Source organism: Poecilia mexicana, unplaced genomic scaffold, assembly GCF_051168715.1.
Source record: "Poecilia mexicana isolate PSO_F unplaced genomic scaffold, ASM5116871v1 scaffold_8, whole genome shotgun sequence".
NCBI lineage: Eukaryota > Metazoa > Chordata > Actinopteri > Cyprinodontiformes > Poeciliidae > Poecilia > Poecilia mexicana.
In genome coordinates, this window is record NW_028263377.1 from 12,488,879 (window position 1) to 12,516,329 (window position 27,451).

General features: G+C 40.7%; 1 protein-coding gene across 4 annotated transcripts; it reads left to right on the plus strand.

The window, feature by feature from the left end:
• Positions 1 to 651: 651 nt before the first annotated feature.
• Positions 652 to 27,106, plus strand: nacc1a (nucleus accumbens associated 1, BEN and BTB (POZ) domain containing a). Of its 4 annotated transcripts, none has more exons than XM_088008273.1 (8): positions 652 to 982; positions 8,433 to 8,589; positions 11,149 to 11,421; positions 13,380 to 14,025; positions 14,184 to 14,351; positions 15,876 to 15,981; positions 16,155 to 16,252; positions 23,545 to 27,106. In XM_088008273.1, exons 2-8 carry the CDS (start codon positions 8,464 to 8,466, stop codon positions 23,853 to 23,855), a joined length of 1,728 nt encoding a protein of 575 aa, XP_087864399.1. In that variant the 5' UTR covers positions 652 to 982; positions 8,433 to 8,463; the 3' UTR covers positions 23,856 to 27,106. The 4 variants fall into 4 exon arrangements, with proteins under 4 accessions (XP_087864399.1, XP_014852541.2, XP_087864397.1 ...); XM_014997055.2 differs by having other exon boundaries at positions 653 to 982; positions 14,181 to 14,351; XM_088008271.1 differs by lacking the exon at positions 652 to 982 and adding an exon at positions 999 to 1,580 and having other exon boundaries at positions 14,181 to 14,351.
• The last annotated feature ends 345 nt before the right edge of the window (positions 27,107 to 27,451 follow it).

Sequence of the window (27,451 nt, forward strand, 5' to 3'; positions counted from 1 at the left end):
TGAGATATGCTCAGTATGTTCTTCAGAGGTTTTCGCGTAGTTTCCTTCGGTGGTTTTTGGTGGAGTGTCACCACAGGCAAGGGGTGGGAACAGATTTTTCAAACGGTTTGGTTTGTTTGACACAACAGAGTGTGAAAGCGAACTGCACCAGCAGAAAATGTAACGAATACTGCAATTTCCATCCACAATCAAACAGTCTACCAGACTATCGGGTGTGACAACAACCTTAGAGTGAATCACAGATTATCATGGCTTTTCTTTTCTTTTCTTTTGTTTTTAGCTGGAGAAATCCAGTCTTCACAAACAGTTGTGTTGTACAACTTGGGGGCAGCAAAAAAATAAAAAAGGGGCTTGCCCAGGGTGCTGTTAATGCAAGAACCGCCACTGTGATGCAGCATGAATTAAAACCTATCACAATAAATAACCATATAAGACAGATCCACACATTAAGGTCACAATATATAAGAAAATACAACAAAAATGGCTTTAGAGGTTTCTTGCCCAGCATTTTTTTTTTCTTTTTTCAGAAGGTTTGACGCTAATTCAAATGCGTGCCCAGAATTTAATCGAGCTGAAATGAGTACAGCCAGTCGGCCTACTTTCCCCGGGTTTCTCCACTGACAGGCGGGGAGCAGCAGGACAACTGAGAGACTAGTCTCTCTCGATGCAGCCCCGCTGCTGTGCCAATGCGCAAACAGTCTCCGCCGTTCAGGGATAGGTCTCCCCCCAAAATGAGGCTGCGCTCGAAACGATCATGCGATTGAGTGACGAGCGCGTCATGCTTGTCTTCCTCCTCCTCTGCTCTGTGCGATCAGTGGCTCTGTGTTCCGCAATCCCCCGGGATACTGTACCGCCCTCGATGGCTCTGCTATCGCCGTTCCGTTCGCACTGAATGGCCGGCCGGATCGAGGAAAAACGGGGGGAGAGAGCGCTGCGTCTCCTCCTTTAGACCAACGCTCTGCATCAGCTTCCCAGTGAGGGGGTGAGTGTCTTGCTTTTTTTTTTTTTTTTTGCCGTTGTGTGGGGGGCGTCCTGTCGGGGGGGTCTGATGATGATCCGGCGGCGGCGGCGGAAGTGGGGATCAAATCGGTCTAGCAGATGCGGGACGATTAAAGTTTTTGGGTTAACCATGCGAGCGAAATGGATCCAGGTTGGCGCAGCTTAAACTTTCATCCCTATCTTTTTCTCAGATCTGGATTTTAATGATGTTTAACATATTTATTCCGTAGGTCTCAATAAACTTGCAAGAAAGCAAGCAGTCTCTCAATGTCTATCTTTTTTTTTTTTTTTTTTTTTCTTTTGGCCCGGCAGCCTCTTGCGATAGCCGGTTTCGAAGAATTGTGCCTTGTTGTGCTCCCACCGACCCCCCCTCTGCTCCGTGCCGCACTGGTTCCGTCTGGCTCGCCCTCAGCTGCTGCGTGTCCTGGGATGACCTGTTGATGTCGGTAGAATGGAGAATGGCAGAGGGGGAGCCGATTTCCCCCATCACCAAAATATTCAAATAAGCTAAAAAGAAGACAAAATTGGGGTCTCCGACAGCCGGGGCCTTAGCACGTCCCCAAGCCCCGTCCTCTCGGGAAGTAAGTGTTGCTTTTGTTTACGTTTTCAGCGCGGAAATGCCTCGACATTGTGCAGCCGGGATGAGAGCAGCCGGCGAGGTGGGATGGTGAGCCCAAAATATTTAACAGTGGCGTTAGCTTAGCCGTTAGCCTCCTCCCCATAGGCCTGCTGCGGATGGGAGAGGGCATGGAGCATTTAGAGTCTGTTAAAGGGGATTAATTACCACCGACTTGTCTGCTTAGAACCCAAACAACGTGGGCCGGGTTTTGCTGCCTCACGTCCCAATCCACCTTTTACAGACTGGATTCTGTATCACTTCTTCATCACAGTCTGACATCTTTGGCAGTTTTAACATCTTTACAGAGAGGCATGCATGAGCAGAGATTCAGAAAGGAGAAGCTTTGGGTATATGTGTGCTGCTTTGATATGACTAATCACAAATCAGTCCTGTAGCTGTATATGTCTTGACATGAGAGGAGCAGCACAGGTATGCAGGCATGGACACATGCAAACCAGGAAATGCCTCCACAGAGGGAGTGAACTGGGTGCCAGGTGTACCTGTGACTTTCCATGAATCATCCATGTTGCTGTGTCAAAACTTGTGCTGTCTGCAGATGTAGAGGTAGATTAACTGCATTGTTGTATGTTGTCACATGATCTTTTTTTTGTTTATACAGAATAGCTTATTTTTAATCATCTGGTGTTCTTTTCCTTGTTTTATTATTATTATTATTATTATTATTATTATTATTATTATTATTATTATTATTATTATTATTTATTCCTTGTTGGCACCAGGTGAGTTTGCCTTTTGGTACTTGAGCTGTTATTCAATCCCCTCTCCTCCATACCCAAAGACAAAACATGTTGTACTGATGTATTTGAATCACATATCACGGGAGCAGACTATGTGTTATTGTACAAGGTTACTTCAAACCGTCTATTCTCAAAGCAGGTACGAAATGTCCTCTGGTGGTACAAATTAATGTTGGTTGGTAGAAAAGTGACCAAAATTCTAAATATATACAATGGTGGGAAAATGACAAGCCCCTTAATGAGTTTCTTAAAATATTTTTTGGGCCAGTTTCCAACTTACTCATGGTTATTGTTGCTCCCTAATTTTGCTTCATATCCCTAAATAAATCATTGCACACATATGTACTTGAACCAGTTTAAGCCTTAAGTTTTATTTATGTATTTTTTAAGAATTCTACAGTCACAAAATTGCTCAAATCTCACATTTCACCATTTATCCAAACATTTTAACTTTTATATTAACTTTTCTGATCCCCAAAATACAATTTAATTTGATCTCTTATCATTACGAGATATGTCAAACACACTATTTCACATCCATGACATTACATTAGACTTAATTTTTGGTTTTGGTAACATATTTTCACATTATGGAGAGAAATGGATATAAAAATGCTTAAATCTCATGTATTATTTAAAACAAAAGTATATTTTCTTGCATAATTCTGCATTTTACCCTTTTCATTGATTGGCGTTCTGATGCCCATTTGAGCCAGTTGACTCTTAGAGAATATAGTTTAGGACCTGTGATGAAGCAAATTAACTTTGAGAGGCCTCCTTCTCTTCTGGCACTTAGTGTTTAATGGAGTCATATATTCTTCCAACAGACTACAAATAGAATATAGGAATTACTTTAAACCGTCAGCTGTCAAAGCCCTTATTAGTAGGTACAAATTGACACATGGTCAGCACAAAATGTTGAGGCGGCACCATTTTCTACCTGGAATAAGCTTTACACCTGGCTTTGTTGTGTACGAAATGACCAAAGCTGCGGAGGTTCAAAATAAAGTGACCACCACATTTTCATTATGTTATCAAACTTTTAAAAAAGAGTTGAATGTCAAAACAAGTGATTTCATCAGGCAGAGCTTCAATGGTGACGGGTCATGTGTGTTGGTTAGAAATTAGGACGCCTGTAATGTTTTTACAGATAAAGCTTTGGAGTTATTTATACCCATACCTATGAAACGTTGTGACCCAAAACACATACAAAAGAAAATCTCTCTTTTTTTTTTTTTTTTTTTTTTTTAGATATCCCCATGTGGTATTCAAAAAACAATTTCTTATGAATTTGATACGTTTTTGTTGTGAGAATAAGTATTTATTTGGCTTGTAACTGTCAAGTGTCCTTTTTATTTAGCCAACAAATTATGGTCAATACTGTGGAATATATTTCCTCCATTAAAACAAATCTTGGTTTCTTCTTAAATCTTCTGAAATCTTTCCATGTAGCAGCGTGAATCGGATTTGGTTTGTTTTATCGTTAGTCAGGTATGCAACAGTAAAATATGCAATTTCACCCCTTTTTTGAGCAAATATAACTTGACACCATAAACTAACCAGTTTAGGGATGCAGAAATATGAACATTGGGGTCGATAACCAATATAAATAATGGTGTTGAAAATCAAATATTGCTGTTGTACCCAATAATCAATATTTACTGATATCATACACCATTGCCTACCCTATCAACACCTTAAAAAATAAATAAATAAAAGAAACAACCACACAGCTGAGTGCTTCCCTGCTTCAGATAAGCGCTTCACAATCCTGCACTGTCTGTATAACTACCACGGTCACATTCCTACACAAATACCACATGACCCCCTCATCCCAAAACACATACACAAAAGGCAACAAGATGTAAATGAGGATTGGTTATTGATTTTGGCCCAGTTTTACATATCCAAATATTTTAAAAATGACATGAGATGAAATGTTAATGCAGTACTTTTTTTCCTTAACTACCTGGAGAGGACGCTCAAAAAACTGGATTAAATGGGAGTTTGTGACAAAAAAAAAAAAAAAAAGTCTGTGCAGTTCCATTTGTATGTGAGCCAAATATTCCTGAAGCTTACAGTGATAAGTCTTTGAGTATGTTGCAAGAATGTTTGACCTACTTTCTCCTCCAGGCTGTAGAAGTATAAAATTTAAGCCACAGTATGAGATTGACTTGTTCCTATTGCTGTTTTTTTTATATATTTAATGGCATAAGGACCTAATATGATCCCTCTCATCTCCGCAGGCCCCACTATCCCTCCTTAGTGCATAAACACACACACACACACACACATGGATACAAGCACGCATACACACTCTCTATCACTGTCCGGGTAAACTGAGCAAACACACCCTGCTCTCAGCGTGGCGCTTAGTGTGACTTTACGTGCACGCATGTGTGTGCTTGGTGCAGCTCGCCAAACTGTAAACAAGCAGTATTGTCTAATGTCCGTGTGTGACTCAGTGTGCCTTTTGTGGGTTTGTTTGAGTTTGTGTGTGTGTGTGTGTTTGTGTGCATCTGTGTTTTAGTATGAGAGAGAGGGAGCTTGAGAGAGACAGAGACAAAGCAAGCATTTCTCTTTTACCCTGGATCTTGGCTGGATCCCAAATGAAGGGCTTTGGATATGATGGGGCTGCTCAGTCCAGCCCTCCTCGGTCGCAGTCGCACCAAAATTGGTTGTATACTTCTCACAGGGTGGGTATCAGTCAGTTTGTTCAATGGAAAAACAGAATTCATCCGATGCATATCCGTTTCTTCCTGTTTGCATGAGAGCAGCATGCAAACAGCATTTTTAAGCACTAAAGAATCTGTTTGATGAAAAGCTTTGTGTATGTCTTTTTATTACTTGAAAGTGCGGTGCAGACATGCTCAGCCTTAAGCATGTGAAAAGTTCACGTCAGCTTTAACAACGACCAGTGCTATATGGGCAACTCAAAGAACCGATGCTGTTTGCTTTTTAAGAACAGCCGATGTTATTTGGATAAGTTAATGACTCTTTTATGATCGTAACTTTGACAGAGAGCATGCAAAGTATATACCACACCTTCCAAACGTATTCACACGTCCTGAACCTTTCCACATTTAATCCTGGTACATCAACCTTCAGTCTTTCCAGTGATATTTTTTGTGTAGTCCAGTACAAACTAAGGAACACTTAGTTTTCAGCTCTTATTTATTGTTTTGCAAATGAAATGTCTGAAAAGTGTCAACCTTTTGCCCCACTCTCAAATCTCTAGCAGTGCCAATACATTTTATTCCAGTATTGTCCTCTTTGCATACTGTTCCTCTGTCCTTGTTGAGCAGGACGCTGCCACCACCACGTTTCATATCTGGGATCAGTTCTGCTTTGCCCCTTACAGATCACGTTTTGCATGCGAACCCAGAAAGTTTTGGTTTTATCCATCCAGAGGAAGCTCTTCTACATTGTTGCTGTGTTCTCTTTATTGCTTGTAGCAAATTTTAAAAGGGGCTTTTATATCCTTATTTAACAATAGGGTTTGTCCTTGCCACTCTTCCATAAATGTAATTGATGAGTTATGGCATGTAAGGACAAACAGTTCCTTCTATCTGAGCTGTGGATCTCTGCCATTCCTCTCTAGATTTAACTCGCTCCTCTTGGTTTCTTCTCTGATTTTTTGTTTCTTTGCCCATCCATCTACTTCTTTGCTGGATTGTCCTTGTGGCGGGCTGATGTCTTTAATGTGTGGTACATGCTGGACAACTATACAGACCATGAAAGGACATCACAAACAGCCACGAACACACTTCCATACGTAAGAGCATTTTGAAGTAAGCGACTGCGTTGACCTCACAGTCGTGTTTTTGGGCTGTTGGATGAAGCTTGGCTACTCAGAGAGAATCCATCCTTGTACAGAAGGAACATCCAAACACTTTGGAACAAGAACCAAGGCTGAGATTTGAACCCAGGCCTTATTGTTGTAAGGCAACCACACTAGCAACTGTGTTACTGTGCAGTTTATCCCCACAGTCCTCATCATTTTAGATTGATGGGTTTGCAGTTCCGCAGTACTTTTTAAATTATCAGATGCACTGATTAAACAGATTTGTATTCTTACTTGTAAAAAAGAAAAAAAAAGAATATTTTTTGAAACTGTTCCCTGCCTTTTACACATACTTTGTGCATTACATAAAATCCCACTGAAATACATTGAGGTTTGTGGCAATAACTTGTCAATGTGAAAAGTTCCCGGAGTATGAATACTTCTGCAAGTCACTGTATTTGGCATGCCAAGATTGCTGGTACAGTAACTGTAAGTAATGCATACGTACAGAGCTGATCACATGACAGTAAACAGATATGTCTTCCCACTGTCCTCAAGTATTTTCACATGGTTCATTTTTATTTAACAGACCTTAATGCAGCCGTCCAAGAGAAGCTTCAAGCCAAGTGGGTGTGCAGTAGTTTCACTGTTGATTGAGGTGAACTGTAACATGCAATGTGGTTTCTGTTCAGACCACACACACTTTCACACACGGAATAAGAGAACATGACCCACTTATCTGAGAAAGTGCAACTTTATAGCTTACACAAAACACAGGATGATAAAAAGGCTTTTACCCAGCCTAGCCCTGACAATAACAGTTATTGTACAGCTGAAGTTATTTACATGAGTACTGTGATTATAGGTTATGTTGAAGTTTAAACAAATCTGCGAAACTCTGCTAGAGGTCTTCACTGGGGAAAAGAAGAAGAAGTATTTTTTGTGTGTTTTAATGGCAAAGTATATACAGAACACTTTTCTGTTATCGGGGCCCCTGATGCAGACTTGTACAAAAGTCTTAAAGTGATATCAATGAGCCTTTTCCGTGTTGATTTGGCTGTATGTTTGGATCATTTTTAGTTTTTTGTTTGGTAGAGTATGCCAGGTTTGGATGCCACATACTCCTCATCTGTTTCAGCTTAGATCTACCTGGAGTGGTTGGTCTCATCTGTCCAATGTATTTCCGAGGAACTACTGTAGTTTGTATGCTGATAGTTTCTAATGGGTATTTTGGAGACTTTGGGATCCATTTGTCTAATGGTATGGTTTGTGGACTTTTTTTTTACCATCTTCCTCTCTGTGTGTGGCGGCAGTATAAACTTGAGTTTTCATCCTTCTTTTTTTTTCTTTTTTTTTTGCCACAGCCCCAGTTGTTGTAGACTTTTAGGTGTTTCTTGTTGCCATTTCTTTATATATGAAAGATTTTCTTTGCATAAATGGCATTTTTAAGATTAGGTAAGAGAAATGGGGCAAATTCTTATGTGATAAGACTGTTCCTGTTTGGAGAAACAGGAAGTCATGGACTGCTACTGAAATGTTGTAGAAACTCTGGTTAGTTATAAAAAAATAAAGTAAGACCACTTAACTTTACTCATAACATTTATTCTTTACCGGTAATGTTTTTGCCACTTGGTATGCAGTTATTACATGTTTAAAGTTCCTAATCTTTCACTTTCAGATTACCTGTCTATCTGAGGGCTTTATGTACATTTGTGCCTTTTTATACTTCTGGAGGATCAAGAGCTGTTCTTCTAAATATATTTTTTCAGTTGGAAATGATGTGATTTTTACAGATTTTGGGTTAGATTATGTTCTTTAGCTGTTTTATTTGCACTGATGAAATCCCACGAGACATTTTACAGTTTCTTGCGTCTCTCACATTCCTCACCTGTTTTCCTTTCTTTGAGCCTTTTGTCTTTTTTTTTGTCCTTGTTACATTGCTCCTCCTCCACACATTACCCTCTGAAATGCTTCTCACACCACACAGACATCACAAGAAGAGTTTTTGTCATCGCTGTGAGTGGCTCTTTCCAAGTTATCCCACTGTGTGGCCTCGATCCTGCTCGTAGCTGTGGATAAAGCTGCAGAAACCCATGAATCAAAGTGCTACCCGCTGAGCAGCTCTGCAGTTACCATGTGAATAATGTCATAGCCAGCCTAACAGCTCATTGGATTTATTGAGGTCTACTGTAGAGACAGCCTTGTCTCAAATTAAAGACTCGACCTAGTGGTAGCTTAACTTATTCGCTTCTTTCTCTTCTTCCTTTCCCAGAAAACCCTTTGGTGGTGTGCGTAGGCGCGCCATGGCCCAGACCCTCCAGATGGCGATCCCAAACTTTGGCAACAACATTTTAGAGTGTCTGAACGAGCAGCGACTGCAAGGCCTCTACTGTGATGTCTCTGTTGTGGTCAAGGGCCATGCCTTCAAGGTACTCATCACACTTTATTCTACTGTTGTATTATTTTTTTAGAGAAGGACTTGGTTGGGGATGAAGGACAACATTTGCAAAGTTGGAACTGTTGTGCCTCCTTGGTACCTTTTTGTTTTTTTATACAGGATATGAAATAAATGACAATTTTTACTGCTGAATTCCAGTTTTACTTTGTAATACCCAAAGTTCTGCTTAGTGGCAGTTCTTGTGTGAATGATTTTTGGCTTATTCTATGCATGAACCAGCAGATAACAACAATAGTAATGGTGTATAGTATTGTGCTTTGTTGTGCTCCTTAACCTGTTAAGTTTGACACAACTTCTAATAAGAATATGTGTTACATGAGCACTTCTTCCATGAGAGACAGACACAAGTTACAATGAGGTGACAGATAGTGGGGTGCAAGCTAAGGGTCTAAAGTGCTTGCGCATTCAATGACTTGCTAAAATCACAGCACCATATAGTGGCCTGGCATGACAACTGCAGCTGACTCAAGGTGTCTTGGTGGTTATGTCTAAATGTGGACCTTTTTTCCTGATCAATGTCCGAAAATAGCGGCAGATTCCAGGCAACATCTCGTGTTAGCGTAGCCTTAGCCCATCTCGAATATGAAAAGTGAGGAAAAAAACAGAAACCTTAAGATTGGAGCCAGGATACTATAGAATAGGTAAGGAGACATCTGTGTTTATTTATGTAGGAGAGACGGCTTATCCCAGAACTCCAAAACAATCTACTTCTTACAGAAATATGATTTTTGTCTCCAATGGGGGGAGTGACTCCAACTGAAGGGAGTGGAAAAACAAACTGTCTACCCTGAAAACTTCAGCATGCTTTTCAGTATCTACTCTGTAAGAAACAAGAAATCTATACTTTTTTTTATAAAGGTCATTTACCAAACAAAAGCCTTTAGAAACCAGAGTTTGTGAAAAAGACATATTTAGTTTTTTTTTTTAAAGAAATTGCCGTTACATGATCTTTTAAAAAACTCCCCAAAAAGCCCTTTACCGAATCGTCTGGAAAACTCCCTTAACAACACTGTTCTGCATTTTTATAAATGAGCAGATTAACATACAGGAAGGGGAAAAACAACGGGAAAAGAAAATAGTTTCTTAGACGAAGAGGGAGATGTTAATTTTCCGTCATGTTTCAAATCTTATATGGACTTCCTTCCTTCTTGGAGACAGGTTACCAAAGTCTCCTCTGACCCTCGGATGACCTACGACTCCCCCACATTGATAGCCTCTCGCACTATAGATTCACTATTTTTGACTTCATCTCGTACCAGGAGGGAGTGAAGCACATAGACGGTGGGAATTACTGACCTCTGACCCATAAGTTTTTTTATTTCTTGAGAATATTGGGCCTCATCATTGAAGCCTGGAAGCACTGTGAGGATCATGTTCTTTGATTTCTCCAGTTCTTTTAATACCATTCAGCCATTACTTCTGAAGGACAAGCTGGAGCTGTCGGGAGTGGACCATTAACTGTCCCAGTGGACACTGGACGCTGCCCACATTGCGTGAGGACACAGGGCTTTGTCACGGACAGGCCGGTCTGCAGTACGGGGGCCCCACGGGAAACTGGGCTGGCACCGTTCCTCTTCACCCTCTACACTGCAGACTTCTCAATCATCTCTTCTCTGATGACCCTGCCATCGTCGGCCTCATCACAGATCAGGACGTCTCAGATTACAGACGGGGCTTTGTGGATCCTTGCCAGCTGAACCATCTCCAACACGGTGAAAACCAAGGAGCTGGTTGACCGCCGCAGGTGCAGATCCACCCCACCGAGGCCTCTGAGCATCCAGGGAACAGACATTGAGATAGTGGACTCTTATTATATCTGGGTATTCACATGAACAATGAACAGGACTGGAGTCTCAACATTTTTTGATCTTCGCAGGAAGGTGCTACCTGCTGAGGTAGATTTGATTTGTGTATTTTTGTTGCTTGAGTTTTTGCGACCAGGATATTTATTGTTCTGCTTGTCACTTCCCTTGTCCATACTCCAATTGTGAGCTTCAAGTGCTGCCATTGGATTCACTACAATGTGTGCGCACTTTTGCACGCAGTACAATTTCTGGGTCATATAAATCCGATTAAATGAAATATTGGTATCAAATTTGATCCCGTGGTCCGTTTTTTAACTTCAGTTGACTGTCAGTTGAAAATGAAAAAAAAAAAAAACTATACGACTGATGGATGGACTCTAACAAACTCAATAAATGTTTTTACATCCTTGCTGTTATTTGCACAATTTTTCAGATTCTGGTAAAATAGTCGGTGTTTTTTATGCACAAGTATGCATAGACGTGTTGTATATTTCTGGTATTATTTTACTCAGTTGCATATTTCTCTGGATTGGAGTATGCTATTATTATTTTTGGATTTTCATCCAATTTGCCCTGTACAGTCTCTTATTCTTACCTTCTGTTTTTACATTTTGACCTTAGTGTGAATTGACTTGCTTTTCACTTTGCTGCTGGGACACCTGAATTTCCCCGCTGAGTGACAATAAAGGTTATTTCTATTTCTTTTTCTTCTATTCTTACCTTAGGCTCATCGAGCTGTTCTGGCGGCCAGCAGCTCTTATTTCCGGGACCTTTTCAGCAGCAGCACCAATGCTCCGGTTGCCAACAGCAACGAGACGAGCCCCACTGTTGTTGAGCTCCCTCCAGCTGTGCAGCCCCAGTGCTTCCAGCAGATTCTGGCTTTCTGTTACACAGGCCGCCTCAGCATGACAGTGGGAGACCAATTTCTTCTCATGTATACTGCGGGCTTTCTTCAGATCCAGCAGATCATGGAAAAGGGCACCGAATTCTTCCTCAAGGTAAAGGTACAAAAAAAAAGGAAAAAAAAATGGGAAATAGATTTAATGTCTGTAAACATCAAGAAAAACGGATGTGTAGTGACGGCCAAAAAGTAAGCTAAGAAACGAATCTTAAATTTAGATGTATCGTGTTAAAAATAAAGCCCGCTTCGTTTCATTTTCTGTCAGAATCTACTTGTAAATATACAAGACTTAAGTATATTTTCAGTTTTATAAGTAACTGATCCTCAGCATGTGAGTCTTCCTGTTTTCTCTCATTTTTCATTTAATTATCTTGTTTTTGTTTCAAGCAGGAAATATTCAAAACTCCTCTTTAAGAAGTAGTTCTTACTTCCCTTCAATCTAACATAGCTGTTGGGCCATTTTATGATATGTAGTGGTCATTTTGTTTAAAGCAAGATTAAAAATAATAGAAAGATAGTCCCAGGAGCCCAAAATTATTCTTAAAAAGTCATTTAAAGGCTAATTTTTTTAGGTTTCAGTTGCTACATTTTATAACCCAAATTAAACCAGTCTTAATAAAGTTTTTTTTTTTTTTTTTTTCAGTTTGGCAAGAATAAGACCTAACAAAACTGTTTGTAAAAGAATAGTTGACAGAAGGGGAGACTTTAAAATAATAATAGCATGATAATAATCAAATAATTACATAACCATGGTCATTTGAACAGGTGATACCAAAATGGAGATGCTGGCCCATAATGCATAGCTTTATCTGCCATGCACAGCGGAGGAGGGCTAATGGTTTGGGATCTGCTGCCACAGTGCCCGAGCAAAATCTATCCAATAAATTGCGAGTCAAATTTTAGGTGGATCAGTCCAACAGTAAAAGTTTGGTGAACAATGAGACGCATAACAGGACAATGCTTGAATACAATCGCAAAGATAAAATCGACAACATGATAATGAAAATGTAAGGAATCAAGGTATAACTTGTGATAAAGACAAAAGTCGTAACCTTAGCAAAGGATATGACTTTGCAAAGGTTTTCCTCTGCTGTTTTAAGTTTAGCTTCAACAAAACATTGTTGAAGCTTTTCTGCTTTGGGGTCCTAACAAACAGACCGCATATGTTAAGGAGTCTATTAAGGCACTGGGGGAATAAAAAAAAGGTAATTCATTATTTCTGTCTAACCAACATGGCTTTATTGAAAAAGCTGCATATGGCTACATGTGCTGACTTGAAGGAGCCACAACTTAGTTGTACTTTTCTTAATTACTTTACCAAAACATCATAGTCATTAGGCAGGAAGCTTTATCAAATATGTCCATAGAGAGACACTATTTATATTGCAAACAGTAACATTACCATAATGATACATTTGCAATTCATTGTGCGGCCCTGTTTTAAAGCGTAAAATGAAATGCCATCAGATCTTAATGGAGTCGCCTATTAATGAATGCCTACACATTTCTGCACATTGAATTCAATTTGTAAAGATAATCAGCAAAAATTTCCATTTGTTAAAAGTGAGAAAATTGATATGGAGCGTTGCTGAAGTGGTTTCTCACAGTTGAATTCTCCAGCGAATTTAGGTTTTCCTTTGCTGTTTGACTTTTCTTAAACCAGCTGCGACACAATGACATGAAATGAGATAACATCAGACTCATGTAGCGCTTTTCAGGACACTCAGAGACGCTTTACATGAAATCAGTCATTTCCATTGACACACATTCACACTCTGACGATGGCAAGCTCCTGTATTGTAGCCTCAGCTGCCCTGGGTGAGGCAAGCTGATAAGAATAGTTTGTTAATGTTGGTTTATTTGTCCTGTACACATCTGTTTTTTTAATAACTTGTTTTAGAATGGATACATTTTTTTTGCTACTTTTCACTATGAGTATTTAAAGAAATTACCAAAATTTTACATCTCGACGTATAAACACCTAAAGAAAGTCACACAAGACTAAACTGAAAGTCCATATCTTCACTAAAGTGAAGATATACATGTTTTTTCCAGGTGTCCTCCCCAAGTTGTGACTCCCAGGGTCTTCATGCCGAGGAAGCTCCAACCTCAGAGCCGCAGAGTCCCGTAACACAGACCAGTAACGGCGCGCCACGTCCTGCCTCCAGCGTGACGCCGCTCCCTCTCGTTTCACGACTTAAGACAGAGCAGCCATCCAACCAGACGGAAGCCGCCACTCCTTATTCTGTGGTTTGCACTCCTGTTGCCAAGCGGCTGTGGGAGGGTGGCAGCACCCGCGACGGAAGCGGGTTGGGCTCGGGTGGCGGCAGCGGCGGGGGAGGAGGAGGAGCCAGAAAGACGGCCCGTTATTCCCAGGAGGCGGTGCGGGGCAGTGCCATCCAGACCTCCGTAGCCCTCGGACTGGCCATGAGCATGAACGCCACCACAACCGGGCTGGCAGGCATGGCGCCCAGTGGTGGGATCGGTGGAAATGCCGGCACCAACGGGAATTCTGCAGCGGGGCTTGGAATGTCAGAGGGTGCCAGCCCCGGCACACTGAGTACCTACGCTAGTGACTCACCCATCAGCTACCATGACGATGAGGAGGAAGAAGAGGGAACGGACGAAAGTGCCGAGGAGCAGTACAGGCAGATCTGCAACATGTATACCATGTACAGTATGCTCAACATGGGAGCAGCAGGTAGTAGAACTACAGCAAACATTTAATACACATGAACGTGCTTCAAAGTACACAACCCTTTAGTTTTATATTCGACTCTAATTCTATAGCGCTACATCACAATCAGAAAATACGACGAGTGTGTGAACTTAATGTGTGTTTTACTGTTTCTCCAGCAGCCGGGGAGCGAGTCGAGGCCCTTCCCGACCACATAGAGACCCGAGGTCGGATGCGGGGCCGAGACCTTACTTGTCTTCCTCCAGAACTTATTGCACAGATAGGAAACCGCTGCCATCCCAAACTGTACGAGGAAGGAGACCCTGCTGAGAAACTAGAGTTAGTCTCAGGTGTGTGAGTGCGTCCGATTATTGTTGAGCACAGTGATGAAGACCTGGAAGGAAAATCTGTGTGGATAATTCAGCTAACACATAGGTTTATTGACTAGGTGTTTGTGTTTTAATTACCAAACTAAAAGAGTCGATGTGCCACCAAGCACGATATAAAGTCGAGACAAATGCTGCATTTGTATGGTGGATGGTTTACCCACAAATCAATCGATTATAGAGGATCATTGGAAGATATTCTACTTTGCACATGTTACAGCATTACCCAGTGTGCAAAGATCTGCTGATCTGTAGTACAAATAAGATTTTTTTTTTCAAACTTGGCTTGTTGTGAATAAAAATAAAATGGTCTAATATTGTTTAATTATTCAACTTTCAGAGATTAGAGAACTGAATACAATGCACCCCAGACCACTCTTTATTTATTTTATTTTACTTATTCATTTAGCTTTTTGGTCATTTGAGCAGTTTTAGTAATTCACAATTCTGTTTACATTGTTTCACTGCTCTCAGATACATTTCAATGAGTTGTTATAAGGTTGCCTTTTAAGGTGAGTTCGTAACATATCCAACATTATTTTTATTAGATTTAATGAGTGAGCAGTATTTATTATTCATTCTGGTGTGTGTGTGTGTGTGTTTTTAACCATTAACTTATGTTAATATATTAGTATATTTCAGCAGATAACACTGGTGTTATATTGCACCAAAGGCCCTGCTTCCTGGTTCAACCCCTGGCTGTTTCTCTGAAGTTTCTTCAGTTATCTCCCACATTCCACAGAGTTTGCATGTTAGGTTACATGCTGCTGGTTAAATGAATCAGTTATCCATTGTTAGTGTATTTTTGTTGTGTTTTTGACATTATCAAATTGAATTTTCTCTCTTTCTCTTTGGAGCTTTAGAAAAACACAACACACATTTTTTTTTTTTTGCTTTGCTTGTATTTTATGTTGTTTTTCTTTTTTTTTTTTTTTGCTTTGTATATGAAATATTTCTATACCTTGGTTGCTCTAATCCCCACCCAGATGTTATCTTGAACTTGCAAGTAGAGATAGCGTGTTCACATTTAGAGGAAGCTCTTCTCATGATAACAGGGGGATTGGCACTCGACTATAAGACCGCGTTGCACATATGTTTGTGTTAAGGACATCCTGTGATAATCTCCACATTAGATGTGGGTGTGGCTGCCAAGTTTTACTTCATAGTGCCCTGTGCGTGCGTGTGCGTGTGTTAGTATAAACAATGCAGCCTGCAGAATACAAACTTGCTCTGCTGCGAAGCAGATAAGACGCAAAGAAAACAGCAAAATAGAGGCAAAATGGGTGCAAACACAGCCCGGCCTTTTGAGGACAACAGCAGCCGCAGCAATCTGATATAAATCACAGTTGTCTCTAGATAAACAGTTTCTCCATGTCTATCTGAACATAACCAGATAAACACGTCTCTATAAATAATCGGTGTTGAGGACATGTCTTCATTTGTTTGTGGTCGGGGGTTCAACCTTCTGGCATGTGCTTTTGTTTGCAGGAACTTCTGTGTATATTTCGAGAGCCCAGCTAATGAACTGTCATGTGAGCGCAGGGACGAGACACAAGGTGCTGCTGAGGAGGCTGCTGGCTGCCTTCTTTGACAGGTTCGTTTCCTCTGCGAGGGTCTATTTCTGTAAAGTATTTATGTAAAGACGGACGAGGCACTGGCTTAATATGGAAATTATTGTTTCCTTTTGAGCGCAGTTTAGAGAAATAGGACAGCTATTTTAAGCGTCCCTCCGTTCTGTTCACCTCGCTTTTTGTTTTGATGCATCAGGAATACTCTGGCCAACAGCTGCGGGACAGGGATCCGCTCGTCCACCAACGACCCGAGCCGCAAGCCCCTGGACAACAGAGTTCTCCACGCGGTCAAATGTGAGCAACAGCATTTTGCCTGTCTGCCTGTGCAAATAGTTAAAGCATTTGCTTGTTGCTTAAATTAAGAATAATAAATGTAAAGAACAGCAACACATTTTGACACAAGCCTTCATTTCTTATTAGTTCACAGGAGCCAGGTTTTTAAAATCTTTTCTAGTAGTCTTGATTAGGGGTTTTATATAGATTTTACTGGGAACAAATTGTTTTTATGACAGGTTGGTAGAAGAAATCCAAAATAAAATCAACATTTTGCACAGTTATGCGACGTCAAAGCACTGTTTTTTTTTTTTTTTTTATTTTAGTTTTTTATTGAACTTGGGTACCTGATCTTATTTGAACAATAAACCTTACCCACAAGTGCAAACAGGGAAAGAGTGAAGACTTGTGCACATTGCTGAACATGCAGGTTTCACCCTGTATTGTTTCATACTTACAAATGAATGAAAAAGAAAAAAAAAAAATTATACATGAGAGTATATATAATTTGACGTACAGCCATGCCAATTTATTTGTACCTTGCATTTATCATTTAGTACTAGATCTGTGTGACCACAATTCTAATTGTTGAATTTGAGTAAACCTCTGGAGCCACAGTTCTCCACATTTACAGCTCCAAAGTCTTTTTGGGACACAAATCGGCCAAGTTTGCACATCTACAGATGCATCTCTGGCCATTCTTCTTTGAAACTGGGTCAAACTGGATCCTCCACCACAGATTTGCAGTACAGGTCTGGGTTTTGACCGGTCCTAACACATGAAAATACTTTAAACATAAAAACTGTAATAGCGCGCTGGCCCTATGTTTACTTATTTACAAGTATATTTAAACAAATCAAAATATTGTGAAACTGATAAAAATGTATATTTTGTTGATCCCAACAGGTTTTCTGCCAGGATTGCCTTGATTTTTAGCTCCATCTATCTTCTCATCAGTGGACCACGTGTTCACGGTTCAGTTTTGGTCTCATCTGACCAGACCACTTTCTTTCAAATGCCGAAGTCATTACTGCCTCCTTCACTCTTTTTATGTGTGTTCATACCCACTCTGATTGGGAGAGCCGGGGTGTTTCTCATCCTCATGCTCCATGCGCCTGGTGAAGATCAGCACAAAGGTCTTTGATATGTCATTTCCTCTGCAGGACTCACTGCTGCTCGTTTATCAAGCCTTTTATGCAGAGTGGTGCAAGCCTTTGATAAATCTCATCTTTATTTTGCACCCTGCACTTTCGACTCATTTTTTTAAACTCGGAAATGCATACAAACTGTGCTGTTGTGCTTTCCAGGTTTAGCCACATATGGTGCAACAGTTTTTGTTCAAAAGAACAGATAAACGGTGTGTGCCAAAAAACATCTGTGTTGGATAATCCGGTCGTAAGTTACTCACTAACTCCATTTATTGAAGTATTTCTTAAAGTGAGGTCTTGAATTATTAAACCTAGTAGTAGTGCAAAATTAAGAGTTACTTCCATTGGTTTCTTTTTGTTTTTCTTCAAATGTATTTAAATCAGAAATAGTCAATGGAAAATAAACTACAGTCCGTTCAGGAACTTCTGAAATCTTATAGGAAAGGTTCGATAGGCATGGAATTATGGCTCCAATATGAGATTTTGGTTAATAACCCTGATTCATTTGTGTCTGTGGTATTTAAACAATCTAGAAAGACTGCCTGAGAGGAAAATTAAAATAAAGAAAATAATGGAAATGAAAGAAATCATTAAAAAATATAATTATCTTCTGCTGAATTTACTTGTTGATGACCAACGTTGTGTGCAATTTTCTTTTCTGTGGCTAACAACTTATTTTCAAGCAGTTACAAAGCATGGTTGCACCAGTAACTTGACCGGTTGTTGCTAGGTAACCAAGAGTGAGAGAGTGAGTTGCTAGGTAACCAAAGAGTGATTTTGACCCTTTGCACGTGATGTCACACTACTCAGATCTCCACCCGCTCTGCCATGACAGACATCAAAAACCGTAGGCATGAATATGATCCCACCACTACAATTTAGTTGAGCTTTCCTCTGTTTTATTTTGGTCATTATGGTTTCACTTAGTGTTGGTGTGTGTGTGTGACAGGCGAGTGTATCGGACATTTATAGAAATACGCAACAAATCGTATCGGTTCACGCAACATTTAACAGCCAAATACGATTCCATATTTTGTGGGATGAGTGGCAATCCCATGCCCTCATGCTAACATTAGCCTTGTATCTAAAATACAAGGCATTTTACATAATTTCATTTTTACTAGCGATATTTATCATACTGAATGGATTAAGTCTCTGTAAATTAACATGCTGGTGACATCACACGTTACCGACAGCATTTATGCTAACCTTAGCATTTTGTATCATTTTAACTTGTACACTAATTATAGCATACTGAATGATGTTAGCATACTGAATGACACCTGTGATGTGTGATAACACATCACAGGTGACAGCACAGTGACACCTGTGATGTCACCAGCATGTTTACTTACATTGACCTAATCTAGTCAGTATGGTAAATATTGCTAATAAATATGAAACTGTCAGTGACATCACAGGTGTTACTGATGTCACTGACATCAGTGACATCACTGACAGTTTCATATTGTCTGTGGTAAATATTGCTAATAAATATTTACCACAGACATCAGTAGTGACATCAGGTGCTGTCAATGACATCAGTAGCACCTGTGATGTCACCAGCATGTTTACTTGCATTGACCTAATCCAGTCAGTATGGGAAATATTGCTAGTAAATATGAAATTATGTAAAATGCTTATTTTAGGTACAAGGCTAATGTTAGCATGATGGCTATCATTAGCATATTGAGTCACTAGCATGTTGATACTACTAGTGACTCAATATGCTAATGATAGCCATCATGCTAGTATTAACCTTATATCTAAAATAAGCATTTAACATAATGTCATATTTACTAGCAATATTTATCATACTGAATGGATTAAGTCAATGTAAATTAACATGTTGGTGACATCACAGGAGCTACTGATGTCACTTAAGCTAAGTTTATCATGTTGAATAATTTTAATTTATACACTAATGTTAGCACACTGAATTGTGTTAGTTCACTAATTTTGTGCTTGTCAACATTCTAGCGATAACCCTCTATATGCTAATGATAGCCATAATGCTAATGTTAGCATGGGTAAAAGCCCGGCCACCAGGCGCTCGCCAACGTGCCCCATCTCCAGGCCTGGCTGTAGAGTGGGGCCCCGGTGACCCACGTCCCAGCAAGGGAACACTAAGTCCATTGTTATAACTCATCATAAGGGATCTTTGGGCTGCGCTTAGTCTGGTTCCTCACCTAGTATCTGTCTGCCTGGGGTGACCCTACCAGGGGCATAGAACCCCAGACAGCATAGCTCCTGGGATCACTTGGACACTTAAACCCCTCCACCACGATAAGGTGGCAGCCCATGGAGAGGACCTAACTACTAAAGAAACAATTTTAAAACTATCTACTAAAGAAACCATTTTAAAACCGACTAACTACTAAATAAACAATTTTAAAACCAACTAACTACTAAACAAGCAAATTTAAAACCAACTAACTACTAAACAAGCAAGTTTAAAATGACCCAAGTACTAAAACTATTTTAAAAAGACCTACAGTGGATATAAAAAGTCTACACACCAAATATCAGTGTGGTACATTTGATGTGGGAATATTTGCTCACTCTTCTTTGCAAAACTGCTCCAAATCTGATAGATTGCGTGGGCATCTCCTGTGCACAGCCCTCTTCAGATCACCCCACAGGTGTTTGATGGGATTCAGGTCTGGACTCTGGCTGGGCCATTCCACAGCCTTAATCTTATTCCGGTGAAGCCATTCTTTTGTTGATTTAGATGTGTCTTTTAGGTCGTTGTCCTGCTGAAAGATGAAGTTCCTCTTCATCTTCAGCTTAATATTTATTTTATTCAGTTTGTTTCACTGTAAAAATGCTCAGAGGACGCTGCACGGTCGGCTGCAGAAACGGATAAGGTTGAAAACCAAATTTGTAATTTTATTGCGTAACCTTTAACGAGGAACAAAGGACAGCAGCAGCTGTCAATCATAACGACAGGCAGCCCTCGGTGTAACCGCTGATTTGCAGTGAACAGTTTTTATCGAGAAAGAAGACTAACGTTCATATACTTTATAAGTAAGTATGATTAGAAACGTATTGGTTTATGGAAAAAGTATGCGTCTAACCATTGGTAGCCACAGAGATAATGCCGCACCGTCATGTAGCATGTATGGAAAAAACTGGTTAGCATCTCGTCCTTTGCACGTTTTGTTGGAGCTAATTCATTTTGTTTCTGTGCTCCACCAGGACGGACCCGACCAGAACCCCTGGGTGTAAATTACCTTGAGAAATAATGAGTTTTGGTTATATATAAAAGCAGGCTTTAATGTAGAAAAATTATCAAATGTTAAGCCATACATGTCATATAAATGGATCAGATACAGAGTTACATTTACCGTCCAGCCACACTTAGCTCACCTTATGGACGAAACCAAGTGAGGCAAGGATTGTAGCGCGAATTTAGCTTTTTATTCTTCTCTGCAATCTGTTCCCTCCCTGAAGGGTAGTCTAATCAGTTTCAGTCTGTTTATGTATGACTGGCGACAGACGCACATAAACATGGTCATGTAAGCTGCAGCGTGTGCTTGTAAGCAGTTAAATCGCTATGCATCCTAGCTATTATATATGGCAGGCTGGCTGTCACTTTAACCTTTTTTTTCTCCTCCCCACTTAGTCCCCACTTTGCTGCAAATAGAAATAAAAATAATAAAATAAAATCAGTAATATAGTAGAAATAAAACAAATAAAATTAAAAACAACAAAAAATGGGCAGCGGGCGGAGTTAGTTTTGTGTGATTTTTCAGGTTTGAAGGAGGACGTCTAGTCTCTGAGTCTCTAATAAGATAGTCAAGGACCCCGAGTGTTATAAAATGTGCTGGCTCCAAACGTGGACGTCTCGGAGAACAGTTGTTATTCGCCCACTCCCCTCCTTTGCTCCAGGAAGGAGAAGACAGTTTCCTTAGGTCAGGTCCCTGTCGGCTTGTCTGCCCAAGGCGAGATGGTCTCCCTCAGGATGATACAGATGTCGTTTGGTCTCAGTCCCTTTCCCCTCCATGCTCCAATCAATGGAGAGGGAGTACAGGTGTCTTTCTGTCAGGTGTTCCACAGCTGGTTAGAACCCCACCCCCTGTTTTACCGCCAAAGGATGAGAGTTTGCTCCTTCTCCATCCGGCTCTGTTTCATCTTGCTTCCAATCTCCAGAGAGCTGCATCATGCTCTATAGATCTCTTCTCCTCTTTTGAGTATTTCAATCCAGTTGTCCTGTTGCCCCTCCATGGGTGGCTCTGTGCTTCATGCTGCCCTGTCACTGGTTAGTGCAGGTGGGCGGATAGTTGGAAGCTCCTCTGGGAAAGAGGTTCTGGCTGCCCCTGGTCCAGATCCCCTGGCACCTGAGGTTTCTCCCCTGAATGGTCCTTGCGCTGTGTGGAGTGGACCCAGGTGCCCCTTCCTTCGACCTTTACAGTGGTGTGGGTCCCCAGTAGGACCTGATATGAACAGTGTTACCGATAGTAACACAGGTGTTACGCCAGATTTATCAATATCTTGCTTTAGATTTTTTTTTTATCCGATTACTCAATTAATCGTAAGAATAATCAATAGATTACTCGATTTCTAAAATATTCTTTTACAACAGCCCTGCCTTATTGCCATATTCCAGCAAAGCACGTCTTCTTACCACCTTTAAGACCATCCTTAATGGCAAAACCAATAGTTGTCATGTAAATCCATTCTACCAACTTAACTTTGGTTCTCTACTGCTCTTCCACAGTTAACAGATTCTCTAATTAAGGCTTCCCTGTTAGATGGATGGCCATATTGTGCTAGGTTTTCACTTTTGCCATACTTTTACTATTTCTGGATGTTCCTCGGTCTTAATGACACTCATTCTCCATTAATATCTTGAGGAAATTTGTCTTTATTCTAAAATTGTGACACCAATGTGACTTTTGAAGGAATTGCTGGTAAATAAAGAAGTGTGCTACCATTTATCACAAAGTCCAATAAATTAAATGAACATTTGTGATGGAATGCGAGGGCACCATGCATTTTGTAGCCACGATCTACTAAACTCCATCGAACAGTGAAGTCTTGAGTTGTTCTGAGAAGACGCAGAAATGTTCCATCTCATTTTACTAGTGAGTGTGACTCAAAGGATTTGTCTGTGGGATTTCCCATTTTCAGCGTCACCCCAAATCTTTTAACTATGTGGTTTTAAAACAAGATAAGTTCAGTATTTTTTGGAGATTTATCTTTAGGAAGGGTTTTTCTTTCTTCTTCCATGGCTGTCAGTTAACAGATGGCTAAGTGAGTGTCTGATATCTGGATCAATACATAGATAAAATAGGTCAACAAGTCTTAACAAAGCTCTATGTAGTCATTTTTTAAAAGTTGTGTCAGCTGCAGAAGTGAGTCATTTCAGTGTGAGTTCCAGTTATCCTCAATGACCTACAGCACCTGAAAAGACTGACTTCTAGTTTTAGTCACTGTAGTTTAACACGTATAGATTCACTGCACAAACATTCTGCGCTAAAATTGAGTTGTTTTCAAGAACATATGATGGGAGCAGAAACGTGGTCTCAGATTAAACAGATCTGAAGTCTGTGTAGCTGCAGAACTATTTCAAGATAGTATCACAAAGGAAATTGAAGAAACTACGTACTCTGTGCGAAATATTTATTTTTTATCAGTATGTTTTTCAGTGAGGGCGGGACTTGAATATTTTACTTAAAGAATTCCCAAGCATTTAACTGACAGTTTTCAATCTGACTGTTTTCTTTCATCTCTTAAGGTTTGTGGGGAAAAAGCAGCTATGCAGGCTGTCCCACCTACTTGCACCTTTGCACGCTGGCGATGCACCAAAACCGCAGGGGTGGAAAAACGAATCTGTCACATCTGTAGAAAAGTCAAGCGTCTGCCTAAGTGGGAGGGTGAAATTTTGCTTGAGATTATAATAGTGACAGGTTGATAAATGAGCTTAAAGGCAGACCCTGTAAAGTTAGAAAACTAGAGAGTTTTCTTTAAAAAATAAATTTTATTTGAGTACATTTAGTCATTTGGAAAAGCAATCCCGTATTAACAGATATAGGTTTCACATAAAATCAAGGGCACCCCAAAGTATTTTCACTTGTGCGTCCCTTTGTGCAACACTTTTATCAGGTTAAAAGCGTGACAGGTGTTTCTCCAGCGAGCCTAACTGCGCCTTGTCTGTCTCAGTTTATTGCCAGAATTTCGCCACGAGTTTCAAAGAGAGCGAGATGAACGCCATCGCAGCGGACATGTGCACCAACGCCCGCCGCGTGGTGCGAAAGAGCTGGATCCCCAAGCTGAAGCTGCTGATGGCCGAGAGCGACGCCTACTCCTCCTTCCTCCCCGACGGAGTCAAGACGGAGGACGAAGCCCTGGGGGCGGACCAGGCCTTCGAGCCCGCCTCCCTGGAGGCCGGCGGCGGCGCCGGCATGGAGTCGGGCGGCTCCTCAGGTGAATCTCTGCCAGGCGTGGGCGGGGACGGAGGACCGTTGTTCTAAAACGCTCAGCCACCCCCCCGGAAAGGTTTAAGTCCGGTGACGCACGTACCAGTATTCCCCCCCACATCCCAGTTGTGCTTGCCTCCTCCTCACTCTTTGGCCCCTCCCTGATCTCTCTTTACATCTCTGCTGTCTGTACAACAGTGCTTGGGGGCGACAGCCGTCACTCCGTTATAACCAGGACGTAAAAACTCACAACTTTTTTTTTTTTTGCTTTATGACTGTAAAACAGAGTTAGTGGAGTAAAAGGAGAATGCGTGAGGGTTTGTCCTCTGCCTCCCCTCGTCTCCTACGGTGTGTAAGTGCAGCCACGGTTGCATTTAAGATACATTCCCCGAGGTGCCAGGCAGGGGGCGCTGCCTGTGCAGCCAGAGGAAGAAAGGAGAGATGTTTTGGCAAGCTGGGAGCAGAGGTGACAAAAAGAAAAATATGAATGTAAGAAGTGTCGCTGGCTTTCTTTTTTTTCGTCTATGCAAGCCTGACAACTTGTGTTCCAGCCTTGGAAATAGAACTAAATTTAATTGTATTAAAACACAATAACACTACTTATTCCTCCGTACATCTTCCTCTCAGCCCACCTCACCTCAGAGTGTTTCACTGTGCCGCATATTGTAGAGATATTCTCATCTTTTTTTGTAAACGTGCTCGCATGTTTGTGTCTGTGAACTGAAAATTAAAAATTGGGGGTGGGAGGAGGGGGAGCTTTTTACTGAGACGATTGTAAAGAGGACTGAGAGGAAACAGGTAAACAAAGATGGTTCTATTTTCAGAAGAAAAACTATATTTATACAGGCGCCCATGCCTAAATCGGCATGAGCGGCGAGAGCGAGAGGGATTGTTTTAAAATCTCCACGTACGTAAGCTTCTGTCGAAAGAGTTACTGTCAAATGAGAGGAAAAGTGCTATTTTTGCAGGAGTATGACAAAGGAGTCTTATGATAGGAATTTGTGTCATTTATTTTTAGCTTTATTTTCAAATGAAAGAGATGGAATGAGCAGTTGAACTGCTAAAATTTGACACATTTCGTCTTCTGTTCACCAGCCTGAAAGGAAATAATTTAGATCTCTTTAGTTGGATTCCACTGTCCGTTAAAACCCTTCGTTAGGTGGTGGATCTGCAGCTTTGACAAACCGCTTGCTTCACAATCCTGAAGATCACTTGCAGAAACTCAAAGGTTATATTGATCTCAAAAAAACAAAACAAACAAAAAAAAGAAAAAAACAACCTGTTAGCTTTGTCTTTGTACAGAAATTACAAAAAAAAAAGAGTCAGTAGTAGTTATCAGACAAAAGAATGTGCCTTTTAACTGAAAGCAGTAAGAAAAAAAAAAGCGAGCTATTGCTTGAAGTAAACCGATTTTAATGGTACTATCTGTGTGTGCCACGTAGTTCTTTGGTGTGGATTATGCAGATGTGTGTCAGTATCTTATCCGTCGCACCTCTGCAATGTAGGAACTCGGAAAGGCTTTTTTTTTTTTTTTTGGCGTTTGAGATGACTTTGCACCTTCCATGAGAGACGGAGAGAGAAATGTGGGTGGTTTCTGCACCTTAATGAAAAGAACCAGTGGTTCGTGTGTCTTTTTTGAGAAACGTGTAGCAATCAAACCCCCTGTAGGTGGAGTATGTCTTTTGATTTATCCCTCCCTTTGCCTGCCTGTGTTTCTTGTAGATGACCAAGGAGACTGTTGAGTTAAATCCCAAGTGTTCTTCCTGTTTTGTTTTTTCTTGCACCTGATTTGTCTGATTAGAAAAAAATGTCGACAACCAATGTTCTTTTTTTTTACTTTTATTTTTTGTTCCCCCCCCCTCCCCCAAATCTGAAAGTTTGTTTGACTGAAGCCTTTTTGAATGCATGTCAGTACAGGGGCCTCACTTTTCCTGTTGCAGGTGAACTGACTTAGAATGTGCCGTTGACCTTTTTATATTACTTTGCAGGTGATTACGGGGGGAATCCGTGTTTCTTTTCAAAATGCAGTTGAATCTGAAGTGCTTTTTTGTCTTGCAGATTACATTGCTGGGAGCGTCACAGATGCATAATAACTCAACCTCTTTTTGTCATTGTTCTCAAAATGTAAGACTTGACTTAGATAGCTCAACTGGGGTCAGTGTAGAGAATTTTCTTTTTTTTTTTTTTAAATGCAGTATTGTATAAGGGTGACAACTTCAAAAACCTCACTTTTTTTGCTTTCGACTGTAAGTGCCATGTGGGCACGCCTTCCCCCTCCCTTACCCCGTGTACCTCTCCACCATCGTTGAAGACCGTTGTGAGCTTCCTGTCCTTCACGCTTCAAGCTGGTGTCTCGTTTCGCTTCCACCGGCCTAATCATGCGTTTCTGAGAGGCAAAGAAGAGGTTCAAGCCGTGCGGCCAGAATTAGAAGTCGTTTGTTTATTTTCGTCAAGTGCAGCACAAAGAAGCCTTTGCAGCGAGCTTGTTGCAGACAGGTTCACGCCGCATAGTGACCCACTGAGCCATTTGTGATCTTTTCTGATTCGTAGTAGATTGACTAATCGCCGGTGAGTCACCCGTGTTGGTACGACACTCCGGCCCAACCCAAGTACACAAAAATCTCCACATCCTATCAGGTCTCTAGATTAGATGACTGATAAACGCCGGTTTAGGCTCAAGTGTAAAGAAGTATGATGTGTCAGCTTTCAAAGGTCCCTTGCTCACAATGTTTTATCTCATTTACTGAGAACTGAAAGCTTTTTTCTTTTCTTCCTTTCTTTGTTTTTGCTTGTTGAACATTAAGAGCAAGCTGTAATTGGCGTAGTTTTTATTTCTCACGTCCCTGAACATGTAGATCTACACACTTGAATGAATAAGGTGTGGCACAGCATGAGGAGTCTTTTTGTCTCTAAGCAGTACATATATAAATACGATTCTATACATGTATAGATACATACTGTATATTATATATAGACACACGCATAAGGATCAGATTGTTTGTTGTGCACTCGCAGCATGAGGTATATATTTACCCAGAAACTAGGCGCATCCTCGCCGCCCCTGCTCTCTGCCCTCTGTAACCCTGTAGCACCAGTGGACCTCCTGTACTTCTCATCCTCCTTCTTTCTGTGTTCAAAGTGCCAATAACTTTGTGAAAGCCCTGTAACTGTGACCCAACGTTATCAAAGATAATTGCACATTAACAACTGTAAAATAAATGCAAATTATAGAAATGGAACTCAAAAAGAAACTTGTCATGAATTAAAAAAAACAAACAAACATCCTAATAAAAGATTTGTAACGATTTGTTTTTCTTTTTCTTTTGCTTCTGAATCTTTACCTCATGCTCATTTCAATGCACAAACACGAAGATGCAGCTTTTTTAGCACACTTCACTGCTCTCTCTCGTGGAAGCTGTCATGTGTGACCAGATTTCCATACTATGTAAAAAATGTCCAACACAGCTGTTGCTCCCTTCATTTGGTCTGGAGTTTGGTTTTTCCGCTCGATAAACTTTGGCTTTGCATAACCGGATGGGAATAAAAAGCCTCGTCAGGTGATAAATATGTTATGTTTTCATGCTGAAATAAATTCACTGCTGCATAGAGTCACTAGGATTTCAAATGTCACATTTTTATATTGTTTTAAT

What these genes read in the sequence shown, in the direction of transcription:
- nacc1a (XM_014997055.2), top strand. Translation starts at nt 8,464, where the DNA reads ATGGCCCAGACCCTCCAGATGGCGATCCCAAACTTTGGCAACAACATT. An exon ending in TCAAGGGCCATGCCTTCAAG is followed by an intron (nt 8,590 to 11,148) that starts GTACTCATCACA and finishes TTCTTACCTTAG; the next exon opens with GCTCATCGAGCTGTTCTGGC. An exon ending in GCACCGAATTCTTCCTCAAG is followed by an intron (nt 11,422 to 13,379) that starts GTAAAGGTACAA and finishes TGTTTTTTCCAG; the next exon opens with GTGTCCTCCCCAAGTTGTGA.